Consider the following 24,678-nt stretch of genomic DNA (forward strand, 5'->3'; position numbering starts at 1 on the left):
ATCGCCTTTACCATCCAAGCAAAATTATTTTTCCGATACTGGTTTCGTTTGTGAAGACTACACAAGATTTGCTTTCACACCAAATATGCATGTCAGACCTTCAGGCTATTGTGCTCGTTTTTCTTTTTTGCCAGCACAATCTATTAGGGCCTCTCTGTCACGGAACTCTTCGTTGCCGGTCAGATTTCACCTGCAGACTTCCTCCATGCGATACCAACATGTATACACTGTATACAATCCCCATTGGTTTTTAATCACGGATGCCAATCACTGTTATCTTTAAGTTTATAAAAGATGTATGAAACTTTTCTTTCATTTGGTGAATTATTTAAAACACTGGGATCATCATTTGAAATGTCTTTCACTATGGCCGTCAAACTGGTCAACAAATTCAATTTTGTGGAAAGTCGGAGGCCGTAAACCGAAGTGATTCCGCATTACGATTTACAAGCGCAACTGAAACAAGGAAAACCTCGTTAGGTAAGGAAATAGCTCGAACGAAAGTTAAAACATGGACTCAAATTTACAGGGATTCCCAATGATTGGTTTGAGCGTCGCTCTTGAGACTAAACACCAAATACAAACTGGCTTCTTTTCTTTCTTTTTCTTAACGAAATTAAACACCTGAAAGCGTTGGAGCACTGAAAACAAAACTAAGTTTAATTTATCGATAACTTTTAGAAAAGAACCTACAATATATTTTAGTCATCTTTTCAGTTTTATAATCGAGATCTTAACGTAAGACATCAAATTATATCGATTTCATTTGGAATTAAATAAGGACTAGTAAACATTTCAAATATGAGCGAATGCGATTTGTGGCCTGCTAAAGGTTCAGGAGTGATTAGCGTTTTACTTGTTCCAAGTTGACGAGAGATCAACTGACATGCCATCAACCAACTTCATTTCAACTTTTTGCGCTCAATTTAAACTTTTTTCACTCAATTTAGACCTTCATCGCTGTTCTGAATCAATAGGTGTGCTCTCAGTCAATACGCTTGTTGAATTCTTTGCATATTACCTCTGTAATTTTTTGCATGTCTATTTCCGTGTTTTACCTTCAGGTAAATGGTAAACTAATGAATCAAAGGACGAAATCAAACGCGAGAGAGACAAAAATCTTATGTGTGAATAAAAAACTGCCTGATCAAAGATGTTGACTAAACAAAAAGTGATGCATTTGTATAATTTAAAGCGGAGGTGCATGTCATGTGGATATATCCAGTTGTGACTTTAATTAAGTTTCGAATGACTAATGACTGCCGATTACTCCGTGTTTTGGACGTGCGGAAAGAAATGACTGACAACGGAATTTTTATTTTTTTCTTTTCAGGTTAATCTTTTATTCTAAATTGATCGGTCACTGGAAGCCATAAATTGTTCACTTTGTGAAGCATAACCCAAAAGTTAGCAGAAAAATAGACTTGATGAAGTGGCAGATAAAAGAAGAATAGTTCGGGCAGATAATTGAATAGAAATGACAATGTTAATTTCATGACGCGCCGCAATAAAACGCAACACCGCTAACTCCGTCACTTTAACTCTTATCTTGATCCTCCAGCGTTCTCAAAGCGCATTGGCTGAAGTGATATCGAATATAAGTAGGATCTAAAGCTTAGAAAACTGCGGATATTGAATTAGTCACCTTGTTCAGCTTAGAAATAATCGGCCTGTATCTGAAATTCTTATCCACAGAAAGTGGTGGAAAGTAATGAAGACTTAAATGATTCATCCGCACAATAAAGCAATATCAACTTCATTATTGTTCAGATTCATGCAGGTTATTTAATCTTCACTCCAGCATCAAGATAGGGAGTCATCTCACTTCACATATTGTCAGTGATAGCATTATAAATAGAAAGCGCTCTTCATGCCCCGCAATCAAGAACCTGTTGAACAAACCATAGAGACTCACTACACGATATACAGCCTAGTTTCTCAAGAGGCAAGGATCCATTACATAATGAATGAAAGAGGATGACTGATAAACCAGTATAAACAGAATGTATACAGGTGACAGTAAAGTAGCCTTATGAAAGCAGACAAATTTCCTGCATGTTTAGGTCATGTGCTTAATTTGCATTTTGCATGGGGGCGATATACTTCATCAAATGGATGGAAAAACTATTCCAACAATCTACGCAGAGAGATGGAAAACTTTGGAGAGAAAAAAAGGCAACTGGAAATAAGATATGTTTAAAATGCAATCCACAATTACGTTCTAGCCAGTTAAAGCTAAACATTTGCGAATTTTAATACTTTTCGAAATCTAATTACTTTGCAAACCGCCTGACTCTGAATCCAACAACCCTGAATTGAAATGGACCATTAAAAGGCAGGTGGCTAAATTAGAATCAAAGAATTAAGATATTGAACTGTTTGATTCCATGCAGTTGGAAACTGTCACGTTTCATCCTTTTGGCAAACAACTTCTAAGGAAGACCGCCATTTTTCATCTTCAGTTAATTTACTGCTGACTGTTTTCTCGTGGTAAGTTGTGATTTTTATAGTTTATAAGCTTTTCAAAGAATGAGTTACCTGCTACTGTTTCCAACACATCCTTAAAAAACAACATTCCTGCAGTTAAATTTCAAGGAAATATAAATATAACAATAAAATAGGATTTATTCCAGTCTTCATTCCTATCAGCTTTGCGGGTTTGTCGTATCTCTGCCAAGTGAGATATCTCTTGTAGGAATTCGCATTCATTGCACAAGACTCCAACTGAGTAGTTATTCCGTCTGTCCAAGAAACTAAGAATAAGTACAGCCAAAATCGATTGTGTCTTGAGGTTGAAATTAATTAAATAAGAACTACTTTCGCTCGGATTAGATACTTAAAATTTCTATCAATTACGATATTCCTTCTTGTCTTTGCCCCATTTGCGGTACACAGAGTAAGAGTCAGTCAGAATAAGTTCTACAAAGCCTGTAGGGTCTCTACCATAGCCACAGGGCTCCACTGACGCGGAAAAGCTGATGAAAATTGAGAATGAAGTAAATATTTTGGTTTAAATAACATCTAATTTTTAATTCTATGAAATTTTCGAGAACGATAATGGATAAAACTTAACCCACTGTTTTTGTCACGGTTTAAACTTATAGAAAAAACATTACGACAACTGCTCTCATCGAAAAATGAGGGTTTGATAAGAGGTGTGGACTTCGAGCTAATAACAAATCGTGTCAGCTTTTCTGTTCTAAAGGAAACTTTAGAGCGTTGACTATAATTTCAAATACTTGTAATACTAATGATAATTCGTTACAAGTCGTCATGACTAAAGATTCGATATTCGTTATTTGGCTTTTGTGGGTGCTGCTTTTAAAATTCACGCAACATAGTATCAATTAGCTTGTTAGCATTTTATCACTTTAGCTTTAGAAATTCACGCGGGTCATGCGGTCTAGCCGAAAGAACAAAGCAATAAAAAGACAGCAACAACTTTCCAGATCGAAAAGATTTTCAACTTTGACCCAAAAAATGAAGATAGGACACGCTATATTTCTTGATAGGATCTACAAACATAAATTTACAACAAAAACCAAAGCCAGGTTGGGAATGTTTATTACGGCAGTTCTACTTATGTTATTGTGAATGCACGCACATGCAAATGCACGCACATTAACAATTTGTTCACGCTTAGCATGCGTATATCCACGGATGCACGCGGAAAGTTTAGAGAGCACGAAAAATGCGTAAGAGTAGCTCGAGGCGCAGCCGAGGGCAACTCTAGCTTTCTGAGTGCTCTCCAAACTTCTCAAGTGCATCCATAACTCGATATACGCACAGCTAAAAGCATGAGCAAATTCTTTTATAACATAGCGACAACAAGGATCTGCGCGAAGAAGCCTGTTATTGTGATAGAGTGCAAAATTCTCCCAACACACACAAAAGTATTCTATACTTTGGTTTCAGCTGGAACATTTGACCCAATTAAACGATAACTGTGAATGAAAAGCTCAAAATTTACAGGGAAAATAAAGAAAATCAAAGCCAAACGAACTCTAAAGCCAGGTAAAAAAAAATGCTCACACGGGCGTGCATAAATAAAGATTTTGTTCATAGCGGCTCAATAGGACTTATATAGGGCAAGCACGCGCGCTTTGTTATAAAGCAAAATACATATTGGTTCCAAACGTGAAGCGGAAATTTGCTCTTGCAAAGTTTCTTAGCGGAGACATTTCATAAGGGGACGATTTGGAGTTCAATCAATTGCGAGTACTTGAAAATGATTTGTATACCTGACTATGAGGAGATCGGCTTATCTCTTCCCATCAATCATAAAAGGATGAAGTCAATTATGCTGAAATAGATACAAACCGACTAAAGTATGTCAGAGAATTGATGAATGAATAATTTTTATACGGTCATCCCAAGCAATAAAAAAGAACAAAAATTTGAAGGTTCTTCAAGCCCTGTGAGGGAAAAACATAAACTTTTTCGTAACATAGCTTCACTTATCAATGACGTTGAAAGCTGAAATGAGGGGACCATTAGCAGTTTTGTTTAGCCGGAATATTCATTTTAATTTCTGGTAATGAAAAAATCAATAAAGTATATGTGAAATAGAAAGAGTGAGCCAATTTGATAGGATGTTTTATTAATAATGCTTTTAAGTTCCTCTTGGAAACGTTTGTTTTTGTTTTTTTTTATCGGAATAACGTCTCTAGTTTCTAAGGAGTGGGCGTTAGGCAATCTTCTTTAAGATACGTGAGAATATTTTGTGATATGACCTCATGCTAACAAAAGATAGTTGGCATATTGACTTTTCCACCGTTCTCGATTCCATGTTGATTAAATTATTTCACAATTGCCTACGTAGAGCAGAAGTGAACTAAAAGCAGCCGAGTCTTTGTACAGAAACCCATTATAGCATCCGTGAAGAACAGGCAAGTTTTCTATCTCAAATAATATTATGTTGCTCAAATTATAAGTATTAATTTGTGAAATCGAATTGCATCTGAACAATGTAACAAACAAGGAGGGGCGAAAGATAGATTTCAATCTCATCAAACAAGTTTGCCTGAACAAGCACCTTCTCACAGAGAAATAAGATGTGTCATATCTTATTGCGATTCGGCAAATGCTTCCGTAAATTTCTTGTGTATATCTGCACTCAAAATAGCCGGTGATGGAGTAAGGATAAACTGCTGAAAAGAAGACTATTTTTTCGTAGACATCGGTATTTATTATGTCCAATACATGTCACTATTCCGTCTAAATACACGCAAATATTAACGTTCTTTTCTCAAAAAATATAAATCCCCCACATCTCTTCTTTACTTTTTCCTAATGTTCAGAGAAGCGTGCTTTATTTATACTTGACCAAATTAATTTTTTATCATCCCTACTAACAGATTTAATTATTAAACTTATGATTTGAATTGATCGTGTCACGAAAATATACAAATATACTTATTCGGCTACTAGCGTGTATAATTCTGATGGGTTTGTTTTGCACCGAATCTGAAAATTGAAAAAAAAAAGCAATCTCTGAAAGAAGGCGCGCATAATGGTATGGCAGGTGGATAAATGACATGACTCTCGGTGACAGAGTCTATAAATAATCTGTAAATGCAAACTGACGGAGCAAAGTTTTGGAGACAAAGTGTCAACATAATATTTACAAGCTACATAATAGATCGCTGGTGTTTACTTCATTCGCTCGGCAACTCATTTATCTACAAGCAAGAGACATAAAGCTGAATAGGTATTACCTAAGTGAAGGATTGAAGTAAATATTACACTCAACTACCCCACTTAGACATCAACAGCGGATGAGCACGATGGTCTATTTTCCGCAGATGGAATGTTTGATAATAGGCCTGAAGTATTGAAAACAAAAAATGAACTCCCATCAGCACTAAGATGAATCTTCAGTTTCTATTGTCCTTAAGTCTAAAGATTAGTTTGGAATCAATCTTCCCAATCATTTACCTTTTTTATATTGGTATTTGTTGGAGTCTGAAATATAGCAGAAACTATACTTCCAAACTGACATTAAACTCCTTGATAAGGCCGATATCGATCCTTTAAAGAAAAAAAAGTTACTTAGTTAGTATGAGCGGTTTAAAAACGTAGTGCGTGTATTGGAAAATATTTTGTTTCTAAATTTTAGATTTTATGACGAGAAAATCACGTTCGTGAAGGGAGTGTAAGAAATTCTGATAACTTTGTTTTTCAATTTATATCAAAATTATCATGTTGTTCTAATTAAGATGAGAGAAAAGTCTTGATTTCTAAGGGAAAGTCAAAAAGGAAAGCAAGTCAGCTTAATCAAGGCTTTTGATTGGTTGTTCCATGTTAAACCTTAATAAAAACAGGATAAACCAGTCATCATCGATAAAAGAAATCCGTTTGAAAGCATTTTAACGATCATTTTAAAATGATTATCACTATGATCAATTAAAATGCATGAGGAATGGTAAGAACTAAGGTATAATCATTACTAACAAGCTGTTTTATGAGTTTCTATCAGGAACATTGTTAGTGAAGAATTTTTCCTTCCCAAGCCAAGAGTATTCTATATCTTCAAGCTGGTTATTTTATTGTCATATTTCTTTTTCGCTATTTACTGATACTTCTTTAGTCTTTCCTTTCTTATCTTTTCGTTAAGAACGTAAGCGAATGACATTAAGGAAGGGGGTAGAAAAAAAAAGATTACTTTGGGTTAAAAATTGAAGAGTAACCTTCAGTTAAAATCCATCATAAATAAAAGTTGTTCCCTCTTAAAACTCATAAATGTAAGCCGCTTTTAGCTTCTCTTATAAATTCTATAGAAACAAAGTCTTATCTTGTCAATTTTATTACAAGAAAACAAATTTTTTGAAGAGAAAGACTAATTTTCGTGACTTAATTTATTCAATTCTGTCCATCGCTAACTTCTTGACAAGTCATTTACTTTTCAAATGGCTTCATAATAAACTCATCATGAAGCGCTAATAATTACAGCCTTAGGCGGCTCAGATTTGAATGAGAAGACAAAAAAGTTTTCAGTCTCCCACAGTTTGATTTAATCGTCTTTGCTAAAAGGTTCCGGTCGACAAGTCCTGAAAACAAACCGCGAGAAAAATCAAATTGCATCACCTACATCGATCGACTGAGAAAGTTGTACGTCCCTTTCATGTTCGATACGTGGTTTTCTGAAGGTAAGTTTGATTAATTTTCTTGATTTCGTTGCATGGGTTAGTACTGTTTCTTCTAATCAGTATTAGTAATTCAGCATTGGTCCGAAACAGCTCGTTTCTATAGTTTGTGTTCAACATCACCATTCAGGGATATGATTGCATGAGAACATTGCGATAATAGTTCATGACGACGATAATGTTAACTCAGGAGTATTCCCATAGTTTAAGTCAGCCTGGTATAACGCCCTAACCACCCAATAATGAAAAAAAAAACGTTTTGTACTGCTCATTTCTTCAATATAAGGACTACTGAGCTTATTCGTTCAGTTATGTATTGAGAGTCGAAGGGTTGTACCTGACGACCAAATCATTTTGTTTTATTAGTAAAGTGAATTTACAAGTTTAAAAAAACCTTGGAATATAGTCTAGCTACGGTTTGTCTTAATTTAAGACAAAAAGAAAAAGTATTGTTTTAATATTATCTCAATAAGAATAAGCGGCTCTGTCATTCTTAATTAGAAAGAAAATATTACAAACGAAATCGGTGATGTTAATTTGCATGATCGCTCGCTACTATTTTAGTTACATCACTGGTAGAACTTGAAAGCAGTTTGTGTACAAAGGTTCACTGAAAGGGTTGAACAAACACAAGATTGAGATTACATTTCACAAAAGTTTGAGCATTGATTGCTTTCGCACTGACTGCTGTGTATAAATTCCTGTCTTCTCCATGAGGGAAATGTAAAAATTGCTCGTTTGGACAGTTCTGGCGCGTTATTTCAAGCTTTTCCCATTGATTTTCTTGTTGATCCAGCGTAATAGGTCTATCGAACTGCAGCATGTTTTATCTTTCGGATTTCAGATCATTTGGTGCTAGTTTAAGATTATACATTCAGTTACTCTTGATGTCTTTTTGATCCGATGACCTCGTCAAGATTATCCATAGACGACAATGAATGTCGAGGCTACATTCATGTGTCTCTCACTGCTACTCTTTTGGGGGTTTGGGAATAATAGCACTCAGCTGTATTTTCCAAGAAAAAGTTATTTACCTTTAAACTAACCGTATAAATTAACACAACCACAAAAGTAACTTTTGATTTAGGAATTTGCCAAATTCGTAAAAAAAATAGCTTAAAAGATTTTTCTGTTCCTCTTTGCCACTTTATTTTATTCATTTTAATTTGAAAATGGTCCGCCCCTATGAAGTTTATTTCGATATTTTCAAATAAACCCCACAGATTTAGCATAGAGTGGGAGTAGCAAATTTTACCAAAATTTATGAATGCCAATTCTAAGTAAATCATATCCTCCTCTATCCCTACTGCTTGATTAAAAAAAAACATACCACCCTCCTTAAGTTTATTTCATAACATTTCGTTGCTATGGAATAAGAACCCTGTAATAAAAATGCAGAAAAAATATTGGGCTATATTGTATTACCCGATCAAATTATCATGTTGACTGATCATGTTATTTCAGATTAAATGTAAGAAGTATACTTGCAAGCCCGTTCGATCCTGTATTTACAGCATTGGTAGCCGTACACGGATTCAGCTCAACGTAAGTAAACCCTTTTTTTCGTACAAAAGCTTAATATTTTCATCATTTTAGCCGTGTAATTATAATAGAGCAGAACTGGAAGTTCAAGAAAATTTTCTTTCAAGATATTTAACCGACTCATGAAAGAAATTTGAGTAAATAAAAAATATTTAAAAGGTGCGGTTTGCCAAAAGCTTTTCACGAAACTTGTTCTCCAACTTATCCCATTTTAATGAAAGACAATTCCAAGGATATGGAGACGAGTAGGCTTCAAATATGAAGGATAAATTTAAACTCTGATTCTCCTCAACATTGTGTTGCTCATAGCCAAAAGTCAGGTACCAAAAGTTTACTGGGTCTTGCTTTCACTATTTTCGTAAACAATTTTGATAAATCTTTCTTACATTTTCTCCCAAACGGTCCATTTTGTTGAAAGCCTTTTTTTATTACATAAAAAGTCTTTTGTTTACGATATGTTTGACTAATGCTTGAAATGGGTTCCCTACTGAAAAAGCACTGACAACAGTAGTCTTTCCATCATATTCGCGATAGATTCAACTTGAAGTCAATTTGTTCCCTGGTTCAACATTCTCCGTCTGATATGGTGTGGTTGAATGTTTGGTGTAAAACGACAGACTTTTTAGGAGTTAACTTTCGATAGATTTATTCTTTTCACTCTCGCAGAGTTTGATTTGAACGAATGTTTTGGCCTTTTAACGTTCGTGTTTTTCCAGTTTGTTTTCTTAGTCTGTATGTGAACGTAATTACTAATTACAAATGACTTATCTTACTCTGTGTCAATAACATTAATTTATTTTCCTGTGTGATGCAAATGTAGTTGAGTTCCTGAAGAGCAACAAGAAAACGCTATATTTTTGTGAGATATATGCTCCATTGCTTAGATATCCTTTAAGATCTCACTTCTTACTGGGTCGTGTTGTTACATTAACTGATCCTTCATACGTGCGATCATGAATAAGGCTTTCTACGGGTAGCTTATAAACCGACCAGGCTTGTGGTAATTGAACGAGTACGCATTAATCACCTTTTTTCCAGTTGTGCATAATATCATAAATTATCAGCATGAAATTACGTCACCACCGGTTGCACTGAGTACATGGCGCACAATTAAAATCTTTCCAGGATTTCTTTTGATTGAAAAAATGTAATGTGACAAGAAATAAGCCTTTCGTCTGTACTTATAATGCCGTCCTAAATGTGACACTGAATACGCTTTCGATTTCAGGGAAAGGTTGTCACCACGGAATTGAAGCAATTGAAGTTGAATTTTTAAGGAAATTTTATTCTTTAGGTATATACATGAGTCAAAATTTTTGAAGAGGTTTTATCATTGTTTGAGACCCAAATCTACCCAGTGGAAGATATTGAGCCACAACTCTTTCGAACTGAGTTTCTACGAATAAGTCATTTTAAACGTTTATAATTGTCGTTAATTATTCCTTTAGGACGGGCCATGTAATAAGTAATTGTTTATCACTAACACTATACAAACACCAGCTCATTGTTTCCAGTACCACTACTGTTATGGGATCATAACAATAATGAAAATTTTGAAACTGCTCATTTCAAAATTACGAAATTGTCCATCTAAACATGAAAACGCCTCAAGTGGAGCTCTAGGTCTTCGTATCTCTTGTAGCATTAAACTGCTACCGCGACGGTAAAGCAAAATAGTCAGGGTAACTGTAATTAAGTTGGATTGAAGATAACTTTGGAATTGCAAATAATATTAAAAGCGGGCAAATATGATTGGAAGTTTGCTTTAAATAATTAAAAACAACTTCTCAGCTAAGTTTTGGCACAGATTGGCATTTTTGAAGGTCAGAACCAGGTTCTTACTTGATCAACCAGCGTTTCGAAACATTAGTGAGTTTTTACTACGTTTCCGATACTGATCTGACAGTGTTCGTGACAAGATCTATATATCTTGGACAACACAGTAAGCTGAATGAGGTTCTTGAAGAAAATTTCCTCTTCAAAACAGCGAGTTATGACAACGAATCGCTCGGAAAGGTAAGCTTATACATGAAAAACTTTTTCCTTCAGTTCCTTCGTCAAAAAAAACGAGAATTGAAAATCATTTATCACTCGAATGACTTCGACAGGAAGAGAAAGTATGCTGCGCTAATAACAACAGTAACTATTTCATCTTCCAAGAAAGTGAGTAACGCGCAGTTCTTTTCGGTCGCAGATTTCACAAGTCTAAGTTTTGGAAGGACGGATGTTTCTTTATTTATTTTCGAAAAAAGTCATAATGATCTAAGGAAAGATAAGTTGCACAGGAGATATGAAAATTCGTAACCATCGTAAACAAATCAAAAAATTTCGGATGATTTTGAGTGCTACAATTTCATATAAACAAATCTAAAACTGATAAGGATTGGAAGAATAAAGCAAGGCATTGAAATAGAGATGGCGTGGTAGGTGTTATTTGAAAGAGCATATTAATTATTTTAGAGTTTTTCAGCATACATTGCCTGAAGTATGTTTCAAGACGCTTGGCATAAATAAGAAGAGGAAATTACTTTTAGTACACCTGCTGGCAAAGAAGGATTGCAATTATGCATCTTTACAGTTACATACTTCTCAGTTAAATTTAGAAACCTGGAAATATGTTCAATTAAATGTTCTCAGCAAAGATTAATCTCCGAAGTACAACCTGTAAATAATCATGCCGAACTCCGGTTAAGGAGATTCTTTACATCCCATCGAACTTCTGCCTTTCTTCCAACGGCATTCCCATGCCTGTCCCCTTTTCCGAGCTTTTAATTGATGGCAGCGAGTTGCGTCATAAGCACAATCCCTTTTAATTTAATCTAGGGGTTCCCCCGGTTGCACCGAGTGAAAATAGATGGAAGCTTGAAGATAGATTTCATTTAGTTCGATGCTACCCACGCGCTGATAATCTTCTTGAAATTTTATGCAATTCTGGTCTGTATTGTTTCCTAATTAAACAGTGAGAATCCATAAGGTACAAAAATAAACTTGAATCAGTTCTCCTCTGCCTGTGGGCTATTAACAATGGTCCTGGTGATTCAAGTAAACATTGTAATCGACATCAGTTCGTGGGTGAAAACTGATAGTCGTCAAAGGAAGGGACTCGGAATTAAACTGAATTACACCTATACACATTCAATAATCAACTTCGTAATCAGGCAGTGGAAGAATTTACCTCAAATTGTGGGTGAGTCTTTTGAGGCTGCTTTTATCAAGAGGAAAGTCTAGCCCAGAGAATGAAATAATATAAAACCAGTCTAACTGGTATAGGTTCTGTGTTTACCGAATTTGGCATGTTCTCATAAATCCATGCAAGTCCTTCTGAACATAGTGATAAAAAGGAAGTTCTAAACGATAAGAAAATAAGCAGAGTAACAATAATTCTTATAAAAGAAACAAAAGTTTTCAGTTTTCAAAACATGCTTTGGCATTACCAGTGTCATCTTCAGTTTCAAATGGTCGTTGCGCAATTTGAATTTACACTTCACAAATTTCTAAATCCTCATTCATTATCCAGACAGTAGGTCCTCCTAATAGAATTCATGAAATATTTCAATCAGCTATCAAGTGTTGATCATTCTGCGAAGAAGTACTTTTAATTCAATGGTTTCTCTTTGTGGCATAATATTCGACTTTTCTGGGGAAGATTTGCAAGTTCGAGATCAAAGGAAAAAGTAAGAGATAACTGAATTAAAACTTTTACGGCAATTTGACATATTATGCCCACACCTACAAAACGTTCCTCATTACCATTCGAAATACTTTATTTCCATCCTTTTCGTTCACCGTGAGCCCACTACTTGATCCGTAAATAACTGCTCACAAATAAAGATCTGCTCATGGGCAATATGACAGTGTTTTGTGGAAAATAAGTAGTTAGTTTTGTGAAAGCTATTCTGTTGAAAAAGGTAGATCACTTCCTAAGATATGAAAGAGAGATTTCCGGAATAAATTTTGAAAAACAAAAAAACCATGCAAACCTAGTAATAGACTAAAAACTTTTAGAAGGGAGTTATTTCCATTCATCCACAAGCTCTTAAAAGTGTCCTTAGAATTCTTGATAAAATATACCGCTCGTCTTTCTTCGTAATTTCAGAGGGCGACATATCATCTCCGCCTCAATAAAAGGGAGAAAAATAAAGAAGTGTTGCTGAAACTCATAGCAATCGGCAGAAACATAAAGCCGACAAAGTAGTGCATAATTATTATTAAGTTAAACGTTTTCATCCACTTTTTCACTCGGTGAAACAGAAACAGAAATATTAGTGCTTTCTGTAGAACTCCTGTCAGCTAGTCGTAAAAATTCTGGTAAAGAACATCATTATGTAATAGAAAAATCCAGAGGTGAGTTTTCATCTGTTGCATGCTCTGTTAGGTATTGGCAATGGTTTTAGATGGTCTGTTTTATTCAGGTTAGTTGCTGAGTAATATGAAACGTTTCCTTGAAATACACGAGAATATTTTTGGGATATGGCTTCTCACTGATGCAATACGGTTGATGCCTTGCGTATCGCTAAAAAAAAAAAACTGATTATTTTAAATTCAAAAGCGAGTTTGAGAGCGTCAACGACGAGTAAGTAGGTCTTGTTGATATCAGTAATGTTGCACTCAAAAGTCCTTCACAAACATTGCGAAGCAACCAGGCAGTATTGAGAATCAAAACTGGGCGGATCATATCAGAAAAGGAGATCTGCCATAGGAGTTTGCTAAAGATGCGCCAACAAGATGTTAAATTTCTTAAGTGCAGCGTAAACATTTTAAGCTACGGGGTGTGATTTGCAGCTCACTCGATTGACCATTGATTGAACTTCAAGAGGTAAATAATTGTTGTATATAATGTTTGAAAAGCTAATTAACTGGCATACAAAGTCGCTTCTCAGTTGCAGGTTTTCAGTGACACATATATCTCAAGAAATATTTTCCACGTTTATTAAACTACGTGATTATAGTGAGGTTCGTAACTTACAATATAATTCAAAGTTGATAAAGCTATATTAAGCGGATTCCTTTGTTTGCATACTGTGCAAACAATGCTGTTTCAATTTCAAACGATTTTTTTTTTAAATTGTTAACTGATAGATGAATAGAACCAAAGAGGTCAGTAAATTACCGGACTTTCGAATCACAAGCACGTTTTTCAACTGAGAATCTTGTTATTTACTTCAGGCCTCTCGCTGTCTTTCGTTTAAATGTGTCACAAAGTGCTTAGCATCAATTATAAGTGAGAAAAAAAGTCTGCCCACCTGTCATGTGCTCGCACACTATTGAACATTACAGCGAAATAAATCTCAGCTAAAATTTGACTTAACGCCGCGGAATTAAATCTAACCTTGTGTTTCGATAAACAATACATCTTTCAATTTGCCAGAAAAAAACATTTGCGACGTACGACTACAATTCCCACAATGCCGAGACTTCATTGTGAGGTTGATTAAGGTTTTATATGTGAAACGTGATTAAGCCAAAAAATAATACGTGACGCGTAAATTTACAGATAGGCAAGGTAGGAGATCCTCTTTGAAAACCATATCTATATGAAAAAGTCACCTCAATGAAGATTATCATTACAATACGGGTGCTCTTTTCTACAGCAGTCACGGTGCATGTGCCTTTAGCATGTTCCAACATTTTGATTCGGCGGAGAGCTAAGAAAATATCAACTGAGAAAGGCTAGCGAGTCAATTTCATTTTTCCTTCGCTCTCCCGCCTCGCCTGCCTCGGCCTGTTGGTGATATTGAGGTGGCTTGTAGGGAGTTTTAATAAGAATACCAAGTATGGGTCAGCGTAGTGCGAGAGAGAAATCTGAGTCCATTCTGGTCGTTGAAAAGAGATGGCGGTGGCAGATAGGACGCCTCTTGTGGAGGGTAGGCTAAATTTTAATGAAATCAGGGTCATTTGAGTTCTAATCATCCTGGTGATCATTATCATGCTCTATAATACAACTTTCCACTTTATCAGTTTCTCACACTGCGTCATTAAACCTCTTTTGTTTTCTTGTGCTAACTCAAAATGGTGTTGATCATCCATATGTAAATACAGCTGCTTCGTGTTATCACGAATTTAAGCGGCGTTGACAGGGTAATGTGTTTTACATCGCCAACTATATAAGAAGGTTGGATTAAAGACTTAGGCATTGCAGTTGGCTATGTCGCCATATCACGATGCACTATGATCATAAATCAACGCATTGTAATAGAGGATAATAGAGGAATAACAATAGAGGAAGACCAGCACCATACTTGACGAAAGATAAGCGAAAGATACGGTGGTGAAAAGGCTACAAGCGGTAGTGCTACTTAAAACGATCTTATGAGTATGGCTGCTAAAGAAACAAAACGGTGGGCGAGAATGGTGTTTCCTCCCCGGTCATACAGGTAATTGAAAGCGCAACTTTGATCTGATAAAAGGAAAAGCCCTTAATATTTACTGTTCAAAACGGCTCTTACATCTTGGAGTTCGTGGTCAAGTTTGTAGTGGAGCCAACAAGAGATATATGAAACGTTGATTTTAGCAGAAATTTACCATTATGTGATTTAAAGTAAATACCGAATTTAATGACTATGCAGATCGTAGTACGACAACATGCGTAATGTGACGATAAAATGACAAACTTCTTTACGTAAATGCCGAATTTACCGGAAGGACATCAATCAAGTTACAAATGGATTTTTACATGAGTTGTGGCCATAAGCAAAGTAACGACATTTTCCTGATAAAATTTAATCTGACCGATGTTGTTGGCATATTTTTGGTCAGCTGAATCATCATATTATGCAACGAATATAGCGAAGCAGTGGTTTAAAGGAAAGATATTATGGTTTTATACGCAGCCTATTTTATTTTCCTTCAAAAATGTATCTTTAACGGAGTGCACTGAAAGTTTAAAGCCACACCGTCTTAAGTCTGGGAGCTTAGTATTAAAATGTATAATGAAGTAAAGCTTTGACTTGGCAACATTTGAAATACCGCTAGCTAATACAGGTGTAGGGTATTCTCATAGCTTTTTAGTGATAAACTTTTGCTCTCTTTCGTTCGGACGCATTTTTTAATCCGGATTATCTCAATTACATTATCATAAATCGTTTTAAGAACCTCTGCTCTATGATAAATTTCTCACTTTCTGAAAGGATAATTAAAGGCCGGAGCTATCAGTCATGATTTCATTGCATCCTTCAGCTTTTTAAAGAAAAGTGTTCCAGTGTGGATAACAATTCTGTTCAATCAACTTACAAAGAATGGTGACTGATCGTGGGTACACTGATTTGAATATGAATATCAAGTTATGTGGACTTTTCACACGGCTTAATGACTCCTGTGTTGTTGACATAAGCACAACTAATAAAACTGAATGTGTAATTGTGACGTGAGACCGAGGAAACCGAAACAAACCTGAGAAATTTTACTCATCTAAAGTTGAAGTTGGATTTTCAATCTTCTTGAAAATTATTGCAATTCAATATAAAAGCTTGATGTCTGTTCCTCTGCTCTTTTTTTTTCCATTTACGTACACGGTACTAAATCCTTACCTAATCGCTAAATTTAAGTCGACTCTTTGAGTTCTAGACTCTGTCATAGTCTTTAAACAAATTTTTTAAAGTTCGTTTGATCTGCACAAGGTCTTGACGAACGCACGTGCTCTCTGCTTAACGAGACTATTAATTATTTCGCTGCTGTACTTAAACAAATACATTTCATTTTTTCGTTTGCCTGTCAAGATTTAAGAAGAGAAATTATGTGAAAAACTTGGTTTCACGACCTGCAATGGATTGTATCCGATGTTCATGCCATACCAGTTTCAGCGTCATCTATGTCTCTGTAAAGACACACAACAAGATGTACTCTACCGCACACGCTCTAATAAATCCTTCTCTCTGTTTAGCCCCCTTCCGAGAACTTCGAACCAATCATAGCGCGATCAGTTCTCATCTCATTGTCTTCCATCTAATGGTGCTTTTCTTTCAGCACGGAGCTAACATCTGCAACATCAAGAGTATCTTCTCCCGCGGACCCCTGGAAAGTGAACGCTGAGATAAACTCAAGTCAAGCTGACCTCATAATGACAAAAAACAAACGATCTCTTAGAGAGTTACTCTACGAGTTTGCAGATGGAACCAGTGCCCATGGTGTGGGCAAGATAGGTTCGACCGCGAAAGCCAAATCTTGGTTTTGGTGTGGTTTTTGGGTACTGGTGACTCTGACTTGTGCAGGTATGGTGATATCTCAAGGGATTTTGTTATTGGAAACATATCTCGACAAACCAACGAAGTCTGATATTGACGTCACGTACGTGAGGGTGAGTCATGCGGACGTTGTTTTGCTTACTTTTGATGTTACTGGGTTTTTTATATTGTAATAGATATTGTCTATTTAAATCTATTTACTCATTTATTTGATATGCGAATCGGGAACGTGTAGTAGTTGTGAGTTGTGGGCTAATTACTTGTAAAAAGTGATACAGATATCTCAGGGCGAGAGAAAGGCTGCGCGAAATTTATACTGTGGAACAAAAAACTAGAAAAGAAAAATAACATATCGTTCCCTCTTCTCATATTTCAATTGCCAGTGTCTGATATTTCAGTAGTGTTTTAGTGGTGATCAAGTTATGTAAGTATTAGAGCCAAAATCGGAAATATGATAAAAAAAGAGAGGAAGGATATCAAATCTATGACCTTCCCATTGCTACCAAGGTTGCTCTACCCGAACACTGACTGACTCTTCAAATCCCAAGAGTGACCAAGACAGCATTTCTTGTTACAACATCAATAATACACTGTCAAGCAGATAAGTGACAAGAAAACAGAGAAAAATATCAATTAGAGAGTTTTTAGATGATCCAATACCGATTTTCTGAGGTAACAACATAAGAATTACACAGCAGACAGTAGGGAAAATTGCTATGAGATCTTAGGGGCGAAAAAAGTCAAACAAGGTTAAGGTGTAGATTTTCATTAAAGCTCAGTTCTATCTCCTAAACCAAGATTGTCTGTATTACACCTAATAATCAGTTTTTATCATCCCTCTATTCTTTTACAGACAGTTAAATTTCCTGCAGTGACCATATGTAACCTTAACATTATAAGGAGATCCAAAATTCGTTCCTTTGGGGACACAGAAGCAATCGTGAGCACTTTTGACAAATTTATGGAGCGAGAACCGCCAAAAGACGGACATGACCACGATAAGGAAGGTGCAGCAGCTAATCAGTCGAGTTCCGGCAGTTCATCAACCTCATTCGGTCCTCCGGACAGACAAAAAGAAGCCATGAAGGAATCTTTAAAGATTGACGATTCAAATGCCGAGGAACACATAAGATTGAGCAATGTTACGATTGACGAACAAGCCTACGCTGAATATCTGATTCTAAGCACGTTAGCCAAGCAAAACATAAGCGATTTAATGGATGCGGGACATGAATTTAATGAATTGGTGTTTCGTTGTAATTGGAAAGACTTTTCGTGTAAAGATGGGTAAGTAGAAGCTACAGAAACTTCACAACCATTTTGAAAAGAAGCAAAGGATGAATTTGTTTTTGTGTGTGTCATGATGAGAGATATCAGGGAAAAGAAATATCGTCTGCCGCCATAGGTAGATAAATCTTAAACTTCCCGATAAGTACATCGGATACTCTTACAATGGGTTTATATCGAAAGGCATTGTGGAATACGAAAAGGCCCAACTATACAGTACTTGAATTATACACCGTAAACTCTCTCATACGCCCCGGCAGAGTTAGGAAGGAGGTGGGAGGGGGAAGTGACGGGGGAGAGGGGGGAAGTGTGGGCAGACTAACCTCAATGGCTCCCCAAAGGAGGGCTTATTGAAGAGAGAGAGAGATTTGGAATGGCGTTCAAAACTTTCTGAGAAACAGAATGTGAGTCCGCAACTCTTTCCTCTGTAGAATTTGTTATGGTACTAATAAATAATTGATCTTTAATTCCTTTCCATCGATATGGTCTACTCAAATCAGTTGTGAGGTATATTGATAAAACATAACAAGAGAACTACAAGAAAGGGTTATTGATACCTTTCCTAGAAACTTGAACGTGACCAGACCAATAGAAGTACGTCTTTTGTTTTTGTGATTGGTCGAGAGTCAGTCCTGCAATCCTGACTGTAAAAGGATAGGATGGATAAGAGAGAGCGAGAGAGGAGAGAGGAAACGGTTCTTTTATTTGTTATGCATGTCATGCCTTATATCGTCCCAAGTTCTTATCCTCCCAACTTGTCTGATTCTCTTGACACACAGCGATTTCCTGAAGTACTGGAAACGAACGTGGAACTGGAGATACGGAAACTGTTATACATTTAATTCTGGTGCCACAGAGGATGGTAAAAAGACTCCTGTATTGACAAGCACAAAACCTGGACCACAATATGGTAATGGCGTTATCTGCTTTATAGTAAGCAGTGCAAATCCAGCTGACCAGGAAGGTTTGAAATTGATTGACCAACTAAGCCTTCTATTTTTTTCCTGTCAGGTCTCACACTGGACTTATTTGTGAATCAGGGAGAGTATATTCCTAGCATAAGCCAGGAGGCAGGGGTGCGTATTCTACTGACTCCTCAGCGCAGCATTCCCTTTCCTGTTGACGAGGGTTTCACTGTATCTCCTGGATTTTCAACTTCTATTGGTTTAAGACAGGTTTGTGTTGCGTTGTAAACATTATTCCTGGTGTAATTCTTTTTAAGTTACTTTAAGATCAGACTGATGTATTCGTAGAGTTAAGGAGGATCAAGTCATAACCATTCATGCGCTACAAAGTTTCCATCTTGGTGCATGTCACATTGTTTCCGTAAAACCAGATCAAGAAGAACAAGAAGAAGAACAAAATTTTAAAAGATTCCTTTCGAATAAGGCCTACAAAAATATCCAGTCTCACAGCTTCATTTTCTCTTACTCCTATTCATTATTAAACGTGTCGATTTATCTGCAAATCTACATTGGTTTTGCGTAAGCCATATCTCTTCTTCAACAGCTACATATCGTTAGAGTGGATCCCTTTAAGAATGACAGCTGCTATGGCCATGACACACTGGAAGAATTTTCCGTTTACAAGCGTTTCAAAGGCTCAAAATATTCTGTGCAGGTTTGTCAATTTACGATTTGGCATAGCTAAGGGACTAGGGATTATTTATCGCCAGAAAGGGAGCGATCACATGGTTTTTAGGGGAAACAAAGGGGGGGGGGGGTCAGTGATTGCCAAACTGAAGAGTATTAACGTAAGCAATATAAAATTAGCTGCCAATTAATTACCAATGAGGAGACGGGGGATCATAAGAATATTTATTACACTCATTTTGAAATCACTGGTGGTCCCTGTAATCTGATTGGCTCTAATTGATGTGATTTATTCACGAATCGCACCATTTTTTGCTTCAAATCGCATCTTTTTCCCAGCCAATGAAGAGGCTACACTAAAAAACAAAACAACCAATCAGATTTCAAGGCTTGTTTAAAGTAACCGATCAAATTGCAGAAAAATAAAAGACAAAGAGTATCATGTGGCAAATTTTGCAACTTTTGTTTCCAAAACTCTTACTTCCCCCCCCCCCCCCCCAAAAATGGATGAACTTAATTTCAGACCGGCTCAGTACTGCTTCAATAAAATATTTAAACTGACTAAGTCTGCATTTGTGCGATTTCAAAATGGATGTAATAAAGTGGTAATTTAACCTCGTGTCGTGCAATTTTGGTTTGAAATCATACTTGTGATTTCAAATCGAACTCGCACTGTACACTCATTCGATTTTGAAATCACGCGTATGATTTCTGCCCATATTGCACTCCACTCAGTTCAATTACCATTATTAATCAGCCTTATGGGGGATCAGGTAAATTATATCTTGACACAATCAAGATCCTCTGACCCCATCCCCCTGCCAAGGAGGGAGGTTCGTAAGATTATTACTGGGCTTTATGGACTTATGGGGAGTCAGGTAAATTTTATGGTGACACGATCAAAATCCTCTCACCCCCCACCCTCCACCAAGCGACCATTACCGACCGGTTCATATTTGTTTTCTGGATTTAACTTTAATATAGTCCATTTCCGTAGCGAATAAAGACTGTTGGCAGACGAAAATTCTTTGAATTCTGATAAATCTCACATGGAATGAGGAGGAAGTTATGAAAAATTTAAGTTCTTTGCATTAAAAATAGACTGAGGCAAAAAGGCATTCAATTCGAAAAAAAAATACTCTAAAAAATTGTATAAGTAAAATTGCAATTTTTAAGTGTTGGAACTCCTGAATTTACCAGAATTGTGTTGCTTCATGTTTTTACTTGGACAAACTAGCCAGAAAAATCACAAAATTTTAACACAACAGAGCAATTTCTCTTTTGTGTGAGCTGAAATGTCAGATTTATTGTTCTTTTTGACTTTATGTCTTTTAAGACATAGATTAAAATTCTGGTCACAACATAAATAAATACAAAAATTGGATTTGGTGTCGATGTGAGTCTTAATTTATAACTAAAAAAAGGAATTCATTGAGTCATCTATAAGCATGTTATCATCCAGTTCTGAAAAACACAAAAGCTGACGTAAATTTGCTACTTTAAATTCTCTTCTTAGGGTTGTATGTATTCGTGTCTGGCTGAGGCGCAGAAAGATAAATGCAAGTGCACTGAAGGAAAATTCCCTGTGGGTGGAGAGATATGTTTGAATGTTACTGAACGTAAGTTCTTTGTTTATTTAGAGCTTTTCTTTATTGAACACTTTAACACGCTGTTGGAAACCGGCGAAATGATGTTCTATAAAAATTTTAAGAAATGAATATGTTTTTATTTACTGAGTGAGAAGGCCAGACGGGAAAATATTTGTCTCGAAGTTATGACGTACATGACGTAGATACTGAGTGCGGAGAGGTTCGTGCGTCAAGACCGAGAGCAAAATATTTCCGTGATTGGCTCTAACAAACTCAGTCAATGTAAGTTTCAACATATGACAAGTGAGTTTTTGAAATATTGACATTTAATTCTTCGAGTTGCAACAAGAAATCTCAATTAATCGGTAACACAACCCATTACCTCATTTCTATCTTTCTGAAGTTCAAGTTTACAAATAGAATTCACGTCCGTGGAAAATGCGACAGAACTATACAAATACAGCGGGACAGCTTTCTCCGTACCAGCCCTCTTGAGCCTGTCCAATCCTTCAAACTTCACACTTCACACTTCATAATGGTTTTTTATTAAATTGCGTGAGCGCAGCCATACGGGTCATATAAAAAATGGTTCTACCTCTTCTTTGATTTTTTCAGCCCTCAGTCTGAATCGCATTTTTGTAAACTTTCTTTTCGACTCATAACAACAGTACTCTTAAGGTTTATGACCATATTTCATATCGCATTTGCTAACCAAACGTTCGCATGCGCAATTTGGTAGCCTTGGGTTTTAAAACCTTAACAATGTCCTATCATATCGTAATAAACGATCAAATACTAATATATTTTTGATTCTCATAACCAGTGCAATGTGTTCAAGAACAGCAAAAGAGATATGATAATGACGAACTTGGTTGTTCAAGACGGTGCCCTCAACCTTGCCAGTATGTATTTTTTTATTACTCCGTAGAATACAACTCGTCACAATACAAATGCGAATTTTTCTCAAATAAGCATCCACAAACAATAACTGCCTAGTTAAATAAATTAATTTGTTTTTCAAACAGGCAAATGAGTTTCAGGACGTCAATGTCCAATTCAGCGTGGGCTCAAAGTTACGAGGTAAGATTGCTTACCCATGTCATCAAAATAATAATTTGTAGGTTTTACCTGTATCGGCCTTCATGCTAACTTGCAAGCGATTTAAACCACTGAACCGATTGAAGATTTAAGTAGCAAATACTTCCTCAATTATTAAGAAAAATACCAAAATTCACCATTTTTCATTGTTATTACACTTTACAGAAACAAGTTCAAGCAATGATGCGAAGAGAAGGCGACACCAATTTCAAAAATATGGGAAACGACAAAGACACATTACGGTAATCTTAAGACCCCCCCCGGTCTGCACTCCCGCTTCCTCACACTCACCTATAAAGGGAAAACCACATCCATTTTAAAGGTTGATTTCTTCGTTTTAATCTAATCCGATATATTCTTGAATATCCTGTAATTGAATGTGCTCTGTGAATTTTTCTGATGATGATGATTTTTTTGTTGTTGTACTAAAGCTTACAGTATTAATATGGGATAAACCTTTCCACCCTTTGTGTTGAATACACTTTAATCAATGTAAAGTCCCTTCTGCGGTTAGATATTTTAAATGTAATAAGTATGTTCGCTTTTGTTTAATCTTTAATCTCAGGCAAAATTTCCTAAGAATAAAGATTTATTTTGAGGAACTCAACATGGAGAAAATAACATACTCCGAATACTATGCAGTAAGTGTATTTAGTGAACTTGGTGTACATGGTCCCATGTTTTATGTTATCTTTTATTTATTCTGAGATCTCGTGAATCCTTGTGATATGTGCTTCTGCACAGAGTCGTTACGGATACTCCGTAGGCTTCACAAAAATCTGATGAGAAGGACTCTTTCAGCAAATAAGAATTCGTAGCATGCAAATTGAAAGAGCCTTTGTTTTACTGAAGGGTAGGCATGCCATTGAACGAGTACTATCATGCTTCATTATGAGTGCTGCAAATTGTATGTAGACAAACACGATGGCAACTTTCGAGAAATTCCTTGGAAATCTTTAGATCATGCAGCTTTTTCATCTTGTTATTCTCGTTGAACTTTTCTTGTTGTTCAAAAAATGTATTTACATCTTCATTGCTAACCAAAAAAAATCTTGCAATGGCCATTACTCCAAACAACAAACAAACCAAGTTCATTTAGCAAAGTTTAAAAAATTGGGAATCGCGACGTCGTTGCTCAGTATCACCATTCGTGTTTACATACAAAAGATACGCCACTCGGCTCTAGGACGTGTTGGTCGTATTGAGTGAGTAAGTTCTCGGTAAAACATTTCCGTTCATGTCATAAATGATATTACTCCATCTACCCAATATGACAGCAAGGGAGGATAAAACTATACTCTAGCTAAATACAAACAACATTGCATACGAACTCGACATTCATCCAATTAGACAAGTTGTAGTGTTTCGAACCATTTGATTGATGATACCGTTCTCTGCTATTGAGAAGACGATCTTCTTTATGGCTTTGATGGCATTAGAAGGCTTACGATCTTTTCTTTTTTTTTTAAAGTTTGAGAATCTGATGAGTGACGTGGGAGGGCAGCTAGGTCTTTGGATCGGTGTGTCCTTCATCACAGTGGCCGAAGTGATTAAACTGCTCCTGGACATGATCAGGGTGCTGGCTCGTAAATTTTACCTCACTGACGGAGAAGTTAGAGATATCCATGAAATGAAGTGAGGATCGTTCCTCAAAGTGCTTAAGTAAATTTTATACAATCAAAATACGTTCTGCAAGGAAACCACTTAGGCTTCATGAGGATCTCCCAAGATCTAAATGTTAACTCTCCTTACTATCTACTACACATATTTTATAATTATTAGGTCTAACAATCTGGTAGTTAATCAAACAGCATCCATAACTTGGTATCAGTTTTATCTCCTCCGCATTTTTCTGCTGAACAATATAATTTGGTTTTATCGACTGAGTTGAAAATGTAAATAAGCCACTGTAAAGAGTTTCAAAGTTGACGTTTCAAGCTTTAGCTGGCGAAGGGCTAACGCTCGAAACGTCAGCTTTGAAACTCTTTACGGTGGCTACTTTACATTATCAACTCAATTGATAAAACCAAATAATCTTGTCATGCTACCTCACCGACGCAGCACCACAGTTTCTTTAGAAACTTACCCCCTTTATTCATCCCCACTTGCCCCTCACCTATTCCCTGCTTGAAAGAGACATCATTTGTAAACAGGGTATTTAACTTGTCACATTAATTCTGACAAAATAATCTGTATGATATTGTTCAATAAAAATTTGTTGTATAATGAGTGCAAATGACCGGCA

At 36.2% G+C, this 24,678-nt stretch overlaps 1 protein-coding gene across 7 annotated transcripts; it reads left to right on the forward strand.

The window, feature by feature from the left end:
• Nucleotides 1-351: 351 nt before the first annotated feature.
• LOC113683457 (epithelial sodium channel subunit beta-like) lies at nt 352-24,662 on the forward strand. 7 transcript variants are annotated; one of them, XM_089204142.1, is made up of 14 exons: nt 352-480; nt 4,823-4,889; nt 8,610-8,690; nt 16,650-16,980; nt 17,721-18,154; nt 18,934-19,064; nt 19,166-19,329; nt 19,664-19,774; nt 21,263-21,365; nt 22,159-22,237; nt 22,361-22,415; nt 22,599-22,675; nt 22,999-23,074; nt 23,905-24,662. In XM_089204142.1, the coding sequence occupies exons 4-14, from the start codon at nt 16,744-16,746 to the stop codon at nt 24,070-24,072; spliced, it is 1,635 nt and encodes a 544-aa protein (XP_089060268.1). In that variant the 5' UTR covers nt 352-480; nt 4,823-4,889; nt 8,610-8,690; nt 16,650-16,743; the 3' UTR covers nt 24,073-24,662. The 7 variants fall into 7 exon arrangements, with proteins under 7 accessions (XP_089060268.1, XP_089060269.1, XP_089060267.1 ...); XM_089204141.1 differs by lacking the exon at nt 352-480 and adding an exon at nt 7,033-7,148 and having other exon boundaries at nt 4,756-4,889; XM_089204143.1 differs by lacking the exon at nt 4,823-4,889 and having other exon boundaries at nt 355-480.
• Nucleotides 24,663-24,678: the final 16 nt, after the last annotated feature.

The sequence above is a fragment of the Pocillopora damicornis genome, chromosome 4 (assembly GCF_964200805.1).
Source record: "Pocillopora damicornis chromosome 4, jaPocDami1.2, whole genome shotgun sequence".
In the NCBI taxonomy this organism is placed as follows: Eukaryota; Metazoa; Cnidaria; class Anthozoa; order Scleractinia; family Pocilloporidae; genus Pocillopora; species Pocillopora damicornis.

What these genes read in the sequence shown, in the direction of transcription:
- LOC113683457 (XM_089204138.1), top strand. Translation starts at nt 10,639, where the DNA reads ATGAGGTTCTTGAAGAAAATTTCCTCTTCAAAACAGCGAGTTATGACA. An exon ending in CTTCTATTGGTTTAAGACAG is followed by an intron (nt 19,330 to 19,663) that starts GTTTGTGTTGCG and finishes CTTCTTCAACAG; the next exon opens with CTACATATCGTTAGAGTGGA. An exon ending in ATGTTTGAATGTTACTGAAC is followed by an intron (nt 21,366 to 22,158) that starts GTAAGTTCTTTG and finishes TCTCATAACCAG; the next exon opens with TGCAATGTGTTCAAGAACAG.